Source organism: Suricata suricatta, chromosome 6 (genome assembly GCF_006229205.1).
Source record: "Suricata suricatta isolate VVHF042 chromosome 6, meerkat_22Aug2017_6uvM2_HiC, whole genome shotgun sequence".
NCBI classification, from domain to species: Eukaryota; Metazoa; Chordata; class Mammalia; order Carnivora; family Herpestidae; genus Suricata; species Suricata suricatta.
The window spans coordinates 15,947,012-15,957,470 of record NC_043705.1 but is presented as its reverse complement, the minus strand read 5'-3'; the positions used below and the strand labels follow the sequence as shown (position 1 = coordinate 15,957,470).

The 10,459-nt window shown below is 44.8% G+C and overlaps 1 protein-coding gene across 1 annotated transcript in view; it reads right to left on the bottom strand.

Moving 5' to 3' along the window:
• Nucleotides 1-6,226: 6,226 nt before the first annotated feature.
• The window catches only part of SNX24 (sorting nexin 24), a 156,105-nt gene continuing 151,872 nt past the window's right edge, over nt 6,227-10,459 (bottom strand). Inside the window, exon 10 of the mRNA XM_029941154.1 lies at nt 6,227-7,781. Coding sequence (XP_029797014.1) covers nt 7,714-7,781 — 68 coding nt within the window. The 3' untranslated portion in view covers nt 6,227-7,713. The remainder of the gene's footprint in view (nt 7,782-10,459) is intronic.

The following is a 10,459-nucleotide window of genomic DNA, read 5'->3' as shown; positions in this document are numbered from 1 at the left end:
GACCTCGGTGAGCTTCCTTCTGCGGTGGGTCAGTGTTGCATCTAGTTTTGCTTTCACGCTGCCGCAGATGAAAGTCATTAAGGAGGGGTCACAGTATATCCCCTGGAGAAGAGACCAAAAAGGAAAGGATTTATCCCCAAACCTGGAGTTCCCTGGATGACAGCGGTCCTGTTTTACTTCAGGCTGCTACAGCAAAGTACCATGGACTTTGCTTATAAACAGGAGTCATCTATTTCTCACCAGTTTGGAGGTGGGTGGCAAACTGGGGGGCTGGTGAGGGTCCTCTTTCTGGTTCAGGACTTCCGTCTTTCCTGCGACATCCTTGTGTGGTGGAAGGAACAAGGGAGTCCTCTGCCCTCATGACCTAATCGCCTCCTAGAGGCCCACCTTCCAATACTGTCACACAGGGGAGTAGGCTTCAACATATGAACGTGAGGGGGACCAAACATTCCGTCTATAGCAGGTCCCCACCTCCTACCCCAGCCCCAAAGACCCCACCAAACCAACTGGGCCAGCCAAAAAGCCATCCTTGACTTCTTTCTCCCTTCCTTGTACCACCCTCCAGGTTCAAGTCCATCAGCAAGTGCCCCGGGAGCTGTGCCGTACATCTTACGTATCCGTATCTCCTCCTCTTCCCTGCCATCACCCTAGAACCGAAGGTCATCTCTCACCCAGATTATTCTCTGCTTCAGACTGTGCACGTGGCCGGTCCACTCTCCGTAAGCGGCCAGAGTGATCTGGTAAAAATAAATTGGCCCAGGACTGACATGTCATGTGCGTGACCCTAAACTGCGTATGCTTGGTGCTGTTTGCTGGCTGTCTGGAGGGTTTTTTAAAATCATGTTTTAAAATGTCTCATGCCTAAGGAAAATAAATAAATGAATATAAAAAATAAAAATAAAATTTGTCAATAAAGCGGAATAAAATAAAATAGATCATGTCCCTCCTGCGTAAAACCCATCAATGGCTTCCCATTGCACGTAGGCGAGGGGCCACAGTTGTGAATGCCACCTCCCGAGGGGAGTCCTGTGGGATGTGACCCCAGCCCCTCACTATTCACCACACTCTCTGGCTTTCACGGGGATCTTGGCTACAGCTCTGTCCTGATCCAGGGCTTTAGAACCTGCCGATGTCTCTGCAACATGCTCTCCCTACCCCCATTCTTTGCAGGTTAATTTCTCCAGCATTCCTCAGGTCTCAAATTTAATGTCACTCGTTCAGAGAAGGTTCCTGCCCTGCCCCATTCTAAATTAGGTATCTTCTCTGTGCATAGGTAAACCTTCTTGATAGTCCTACATAGCTCTGAACATGCTTCTTTTTTAAAAAATTTAAATGTTTATTTATTTTTGAGAGAGAGAAAGAGAAATAGAGCGCGAGCAGGGGAGGGGCAGAGAGAGATGGAGATACTGAATTTGAAGCAGGCTCCAGACTCTGGGCTCTTAGTACAAAGCCCAAGGCAGGTTTTGAACCCAGGAACTGTGAGATCATGACCTGAGCTGAAGTCGGATGCTCAATAGACTGAGTCACCCAGGTGCCCCACTTAACACACTTCTTAAGGACATTGTGGGGGCTTTTATGCATCCAATATCACATTATTCTGTAAGTTCCATGAAGTCAAAGATTCTATTTTACTCAGTTTCAAATGTAGAAAGCTATCAAGGATTTAGAAAGACATTTTGCTCCCATCTGTGAAGAAAAATTAAGTTAAATTACTAATTACTTAAATTACTAATTAATTAATTGTAATGGCTCTTATTTTTGACTACATTTAAAATATCTTATTAGTTTTGTTGAGATGCGGATGGGTTGGACCGTTATCCTAACTGTGTCACCTGCCTTCGGTTGTACGTACCATCCTGACATGATTGGACTTTGTGTCTGCTCCCCTTAGAAGTACTGAGAGTTTTTTAATTTAAAAAAGTTGAAATGTTTTTTAAAAAATGCAACATGAAAATACTTTGACATGTACGAGGGATATGGTTCTCACGCTTTATTGTGCACGAGAATTCATCTACAGGGCTTATCAGATCTCCAGGCTCCACATTCAGTTCACAAGTCTGGGGCAAAACCTGAGAAACTGTATTTTTTCTGACAAGTTCTTGGATGATGCTGGTCCTGGGTCCAAACTTCAAAAACCACTGCCCTATGGTGTCACACAAACATGGTTTGTAATCTCTGAATTAGCTTAATAATAGACTTCATTCAATTAGCTTAATCACTTGTTAAGAGGACAGTTTAAGAAATCATTTAAGTGTGTAGTTACCCAACCTATGAAGACTCTGTATTCCAGTTAGTGAGCAAACTGTAGAAAATCATTGTTTGCAGAACCATCGGGATGTAATGAAACATTACGAGAATTTGGGAAGAGGTTAGCAAATCCTAACTCAAGGTCACTGACGCCGCATGCATCTACGAAGTTTCTGCTGTGAAGCATGTAGCCAGCCTTGAGCTGGGTGCTGGGAGCACAGGGTGCTGGCCATCTACACCTTCAAGAGGGGCTCCGGGGTGTACTCCTGGCCCCGTGATGGAGAGGGAGTGTAAATAAGTCAGAAGAGACCCCACTCTCACGGTGTTCATGTTCTTTGGTTAAATGCTAAGAAGGAACACTTCACTGCGATACACAATAACTCAGAGAAAGACAAATTTCATGATTCCACTTGTATGTGGAATCTCAAACACAAATGAACCAACACACAGGCAGACTCAGATACAACCTGGTGGCTGCCAACAGGGAGGGGAGTGGGGAGACGAGCGAAACTGGGTGAAGGGGATTAAGAGGTGTGAGCTTCCCAGTTACAAAATAAATAAGTCACAGTCATGAACAGTACAGCATAAGGAATATAAGCCACAATAACGTAATAACGTTGGACGGTGGCAGATGGGGGCTACACTCACTGTGGTGACCACTGTGCGATGGTTGAACGGTTGAATCATTAATGTTGTACACTGGAAACTAATATAGGTCAACAATACTTCCACAGAACACATTCTAAAAAAATCACGGTGCCAAGTGACATGACCAAAGAGGGGCTCTCCATGGCGGGAATATTGAACCTGACACCTGACGGGTGAGAATGAGTGTCTTCTTCAGGGAGACAGAAAGGGGGTTTCAAGCAGGGACCAGCAGGAGATAGGGCCTTTAGGAGGTAACAAGGGACTGGTGGCCTTATAAGAGGCTCTGGAGAGATTCCTTGTCCTTTTTCTACCATGTGAGGACACAGCAGAGACCCCTCATCAGACACTGAGTGTGACGGTGCCCTACTTGGGACTTCCCAGCTTTGCGAACTTTGAGAAATACATTTGGTTGTCCGTAAGACACACTGTCTGTGGTATTTGTTATACAGCCTCAACCACTAAGACAAGTACCTCCCTGTGGCCACCTGCCACCCAAGGGTTGAATTCACGCTCTCCTGAAAGTGGGTCCTACAGGAAGTATACAAGTCAATAACCATAGAAGAAAGGTAGTTCAGGGCACCTGGGTGGCTCAGTTGGTTAAGCGTCCGACTTTGGCTCAGGTCATGATCTTGCAGTTTGTGAGTTGGAGTCCCGCTTCGGGCTCTGTGCTGACAGCTCAGAGCCTGGAGCCTGCAGCCTGCTTTATATTCCGTGTCTCCCTCTCTCTCTGCCACTTTTGTGCTCAGACACCATCTGTCTCTCTCAAAAATAAGCATTAAAATTTTTTTTAAAAACTACTGTTTTAGAATCTCAGAGGCTGTCAGGGCTATGAGACTAATACCAAGCATGTGTGCTAAAATCCCTCCTGCACTTGGCACATATCATTAATCGGTTATTACATCCTTACTTAAAATCCTTTAAAAACTTAAAAATTTTTAGGTAAAATATGCCTAACACTTACGATTTTAACCATTTTTAAGTGTACAGTTCAGTGGCATTAAGTATATTTACACTGTTGTGCAGCCGTCACCACCACCCACCTCCGTAACTTTCTCTCCCTCCCCAGCTGAAATCCAATGAACGTTAATTCCCCATTGTGCCTCCCCCCAGCCACCGACAACCACCTCCCGTTTCTATGAGCTGGACTAGTTCAGGTGCCTCATGTAAGCAGCATCATAGTGGTTTTCTCTTAGCATGTCTTCAAGGTTCATCCATGTTGTAGCACATGTCAAAATTCCCTTCCTTTTCTAAGACTGAATGACATTCCCCGGCACGCATCTACCCCATTTTGTTTATCCATTCATCCTCATCCGGTGGTGGACACTAGGGCTGCTTTCACCTTTGGCCAAGAACTTGGGTGTTTAAACAATCTGTCCAAGTCCCTGCTTTCCCTTTCTTTGGCTAGAAACCCACAATGGAATGGTTAGACCACATGGGTATTTTGAGTAATTTTCTGAAGAACTGCCAAGCCATTCTCCACGGAGCCTGCACCCTTTTACACTCTTGCTAGCAATGTGTAAGGGTTTCAAGGTCTCCACATCCTTGCCAACACTTGTTATTTGCTGCTTTTTTTTTTTGATAGTTGCCACTCTAAAAGGTGTGCCAGAATCCTTACTAAGTAGCCATTATCATTTGATCAAAGGTGACAGATGAAATGAAAGCCATTGGTTATTCGTCAACTGAGATCATGAGCTTGCTACACTTTTTTCAAAATTAAAAAAAAGGCATTTTTATTGTGAAGGCTAGAATTTTAGATTAACGAAAAATTGTTTAAAATGGTTGGCAACTCATATTTGTTGTTTTGTATTGACGTTTTTATGACTGACAGCAGGTGGATTTGATTTCGACACTTTTCAAAAGGGAAGTGACTGAGGGTGTAGCAGGCAGGGATGGTCAGTGCATTCAGTGTTGTAGAGATGGCCAACTGTTTGAAAAAGCGGGGCGAGGCAAAGACGACACAGGGGCGCTGGTCCGGAAATGGCCAGTGGTGGAGGTGAGGCCTGGGAGACAATGTGAGACCAAGCCCAGACACACCACCAAGTTCATGAGCTAGAGGCACAGCAGATGACAGGTGTCCCCATGTCCTACCTTAAGGGTAATGGGGTTCCTCCTCCCTTTATTTTTTCTTCCCTCTATTCTTTACTGCTCTACTGTCTATGAATCCATGTCTTCAAAAACCTATGTTTTGTAAGAAAGGGGGAAATGAAATATGCACACTAACTGTGCATGATTTTGCATCTATGCTACTGAAATCTCTGGAAGTACAACGCAGAAACTAAGCAGAGTGTCTGCTTGGGGAACTGGGGATGTAGGAGACCGGGTGGGAGAGCTTTCTTTTCCTATATATCCTTTGTTACGCTGTTATTAAATTTTCAACCATGGAAATACATTCCAGCATCTCGCCAATGTCCATTCCCACACTGCAGTGACCAGGAAGTTCCAACCCCTTCCAGACTCCCGTCAAGATGGGGATTGATAATAAGGTTCTACCATCGGGATGTGCTTTCAGGAGACGGGGCGGAAGATGGTGGTGGGTGACCAGAGCTGTGGGGAAGCAATGCCATGGGTGCCGAGAGGGGCTTGAAGTGCAGGCACGGGTGGCAGGTGGACCCTTGTGTCAGGGCCTGGCCCCCCGGTTCCTGCATGAGGCGGTTACAGCGGTAACAGTTACCTCCTGTTCTTGCCTGCTGATACCCGGATCACAGCTACTGTGGAGGGTTGTTTGTTTGTTTTGTTTTAACTTCAATAGCTCCAGGAGCAGCCTCTGGACTCCTGACTTCCTGCTTAAGGCAAAGGTTGTGGCTCCTTTTGCAGGTGGGCAGGTGGGTATTAGATGTTCCTGGAGGATTCTGGAAGTCAATCCTGGATTATCCACTAGGAGTTCACTCTCCTCATCCTTCCAAAAGATTTATGGGCATCCGGTTTCTTACTATTCCATCCTGCTTAAAATACCTACTGGGGTTTCTATTTCTGGCAATGCAATGACAGGAAATGTGAAGTTACACACTAAAAATTAATAAAAAATACACACATGCTTGAGAGTAAAAAAAACAAAAAAAATTAATAAAAAATAAAAGTCATCACTAAAAAAACACTCAAAAAACGTTTCTTGAGGCGTGTGCCATCAACACTGCTTGGTTTTTATATTAAAAAAAAACTTCTTACTATCTTGGGAAATCATCAACTATTTAATGGGTATCTACTGGCTTCAGAAATGCAGTAATTTAACTCCTAGAATAGAGATAAATGTGAGTATGTGAGAAGTTGTGTGTGTGTACAAAGAGACAAGATGCAATTGGTGTTTCCAATAAAATGCGAGAAGACAAATTGAAATATTTCTTGTTCTTCATTTTTATTTAACTCAAAATAGCTAACAACGAAATATTTAAAAAATATCTCCAACACTTGAGCATTCAGTTATTTTTGGTTCATGACACTTGATTATTTAGTCCTTGCCTGTTTCCAGCATGAAGTCACAGAGCTATTGTAAATGTATCCCTAAACGTTTGCAGCAGGCTTGAAACCTATATATATAATCCTAACCAAAAACCATGATTCAGTTATTCATCTTGAATCCAAATATTTGTCCCCCACAAAGCAGCTTAGTAAAATTAATTACCATAAATAGGCTAGCTCTTGATTAGTTTTCCATGAAATGCCTGAATACGCACAGACATCATGCTTGCGTATGATTTTCATCCTCTGCTCCTCCAGATATGAACGTGTGTGCGATGTCGAGCGGAGGGGGTCACAGACACACTTAACTTCCGCAGACTCCACACAGGAGGTCAGTGAAAAGGAAACGAAACGGGAAATGACTACTCTGGTGACAGCTCCACTTATTGAACGAACGAGGAAACCTGGATGACGCGGAAGAACCTTGAGGAAATCGAAGCGAGGCTTGTCACTCTGGTGTCTCCTCAGTGAGTCAGGTCATATCTGCCTCTTGGAAAGCATCTTGAGGGACTCAGTCTCATTCTAGTGTGAAAAGGTACGTAGTTGTGTACAAAATTGTCCTAAACAAACACTAACAATTCCCACTGGTCTTCAGTGGAAGAAACGGCCATTTCTCCCGACGTTGGCAGAAAACCCGAATGTGCTGGATGTACAGATTTTCAAGACGGCGTCTTCCTGAAGGGCGGTCGGGGATAATCGGGATACTCCATTTCATTTTAGGTACTGACACTGGAAGCTAGTCCCTAGCTAGGACGCAACGCTACTGCACTGTAAATAGAAATGACATGACTTTTAAAACATGTCCTAACGTGGACAGAAAAACACAATTTCCAGTTTAGTTCCGTCCTCACAGTTAGCACAGGGCGTTTCTGTGATACTCCCCTGGCGCCGGCGCTTGAGAATGTATCTATCGCCGACTGAGAAAATCTCATGATGAAAAGATGAGTGTCATAAAATCGGAACAGCAGCAACCACAGCAAGTTACCAAAGCAGATCAGTCTCCAGATGTTCCAGGATAAGATGTTCAATTAGCAAATGGTGCAACCTAAGCAGAGAGTGACTTCGTCTGGTTTCGCTCCGTGCTCAAAGGGCCATTCTACAACCTTCTTCTCACCTGCTCCGAAAGTGGCAGCTACCATCTCCTCAACTTGCAGCCTCAACCTCAGCACCGCCGGGGTGGGGGCGTGTGTTCAGTTTCTATTTTTAAAAGCACCATTCTAATGGAAACGTCCCTGCCCTGAATTAAGCTGGGCTGTGAATTTGACCACTAGCTAGAGCTGCTATGTCACAGAGTTTAGGTTAATTTGGTAGGCATCGATTTCCGTGAAGCCTGCTTCAGCTCCTTCCAGCCATGGAGGATTTCTACCTGGGCTGCAGATGAGGGTAAAATACCCCGTGGAGAACTCCTTCAATAACCACATTTGGAAAATCTGAAAAACAAAAGGAACGCAGCTTTTCTCATGCGCTATCAGTGAAATACAATTGCCTTTGGTGGAATTTAATGAGGTGAGGCCCAGAGTAACTTAGGGACCCGCATCACCTTGTTTCGGATGCGTTATCTGTCACTGTTGCCTTGGCCTAGAGCCACTTGAGTGTAGGACCAGACGCTGCAGGAATGCACGGCCAGATTTGTAGCTTATTGATTTAAGGGATGTTCTAATGGTTAATGCTGCTAGGCCCCAGCTCTTTATCTGAATGTTTTCTCACAAGGAAGATGGATTACACTGGCAATTCAATTTCTAACAAAATCTCAATATACTTGAAGGAATTCCAAGATTTCTACAGGGAATAGCCTGCTGCAGTTTTTCCATTGTGGTTTACGGGAGCCTTTAGTCCAAGCTGTCTCGAGCATGATAGGCTCTTTCGTGAGCTTCCAGGGAGCAGTAACATCGGGGGGCCGTCCTCCTAACCTAACAGGGCACATTTCTGACGGAAACCATCTCGGCACACTTGAAACACCAGCCTCGTTTGACACCCAGAGGGGTGGGGATGGGGCGCCACGTTCCTGATCAGAGCAGGCAAAATCTGAATGGGTAAGTTGCAAGGGGACCTACGCATCACACGGCTTAGAGGCTCAATTTCCAAACCTCAAGCTGCACATGATTATACCCAGGATTTATGCTAAAGCCTATCACTTAAAATAATATGGTTATTACATGAGGAAATCGGTTGTCCAATACCTTAAGACAAAAGCTAGTATGTTCATGTAGTAACCCAAGCTCTGTAGAGTTCCTACTCTGTAAAACCACTCGAGAGGGAGGGCAGAAAGGTTCTTGGAGGGGCGGACTAGGCAGAGGAGCTAGCCAGCTGGCACATCTGTGACAGGAGGGAGCCTGGAAGGTTCAAAGGCTGAAAGGAAGGCCAGGGTGGAGAAGGGAACGAGGGCCGCCTGGTGACTCAGCGGGTTAAGGGTCTGACTCGTAATTTCAACTCAGATTGTGATCTCACGGTTTGTGGGTCTGAGCCTCTCATTATGCTCACTGCTGTCAGCACAGAGCCTGCCTCGGATCCTCTGTCCCCCTCCCGCACTCACACTGTCTCTCTCTTTACCTCTCTCTCTCAAAAACAAATAAGCCTAAACAAACTAACAAACAAAAAACAAAAACAAAAAGAGAGAAACAACAGGGAATGAGGAAAGAGGCCTGAGGCTAGGAAGGCCAACTCAAGCCCAGGAATTGTGGCTTTATCTGAAAACTGCACCACTCGTGAAGGGTTTTAAGCAGAGTGAGAAGGAAGTGAATTGTGTTCTGCCATTTGGAGTAGAAAAGAACGTGTTCAAAGAGGTAAGGGTTTCCATGGGACTAGGGAGGGATTTGATACTAGTACCTACCTGATAGGTTGCTGTGGAAACTGGCAGGGGAAACAAAGCATCTGAACCCGCCCTGGGCACATGGCAAGTTCCGGCTCCCATCACGTAACAAGTACTGTCTAATTCCTGGGGGTGTAAGTAGACAGCAGTCCCTGCCCACGCCACGGAGCCTCTAGGCTAGCCAGGGAGACCCGCAAATGAATACGCAGACAAAATAGGCTTTAAAAGTATCTCCAGGGGGCGCCTGGGCGGCTCAGTCCATTAAGCATCTGACTCTTGATCTCAACTCAGGTCATGATCTCGTGGTTTGTGAGATCGAGCCCTGTGTCTGGCTCTGTGCTCAGAGCACAGAGCCTGCCTGGGACTCTCTCTCTCTCTGTTCCTCCCCTGCTTGTGCTCTCTCTCTCTTAAAATAAATAAATAAACCTAAAAAAAATATCTCGGTACATGAGCATTCAATCACTTCCAGGCAATGACCCTTGATTTCTTACTGTTTGCTTATATCCAACACGGTAACATTATTTTCCATAAAACATATCTTTCATATGTTGAACTTACATATTTTGATCTCAACCAGAAGCCATGATTTTGCTAAGTTCATTTTAATTCTAAAAGTCTTTCTCCCCCACAGAAGTATACTGAAACCAAGAGCCATAAATTGAAATATTGATCAATTTTCTTTTTTTTAATTTTTTTAAATGTTTTATTTATTTTTGATACAGAGAGAGACAGAGCATGAGAGGGGGAGGGGCAGAGAGAGAAGGAGACACAGAACCAGAAGCAGGCTCCAGGCTCTGAGCTAGCTGTCAGCACAGAGCCCGACGTGTGGCTTGAACCCACGAACGTGAGATCTGACCTCAGCCGAAATCGGAGGCTTAACCGACTGAGCCAACCAGGTGCCCCATCAATTTTCTTTTTTATTACTATTTTTAAAAAATTCTTTATTTTTGAGAGCCAGAGAGCCAGAGTACAGGCAGAGAAGAAACACAGAGAGAGAGAGAGGGAGGGAGACACAGAATCTGAAGCAGGCTCCAGGCTCCAAGCTGTCAGCAAAGAGCCTGATATGGGGCTCGAACCCACGATCCGTGAGATCATGAAGCTTAACCGAATGAGCCATGCAGATGCCCCTATAATAATAGTAATCAATTTTCAATTTGATGCGCAAACAGGACATATGAATATGCATTATTAGCATATAGGCATTTATCCTTTGCCACCCAAATACACCAGAAGTGTATTTGAAGGTTAGTGAAATTACATCATCAGCATGTTTAGTTTAAGTGGATTTAAGTAAGTAAG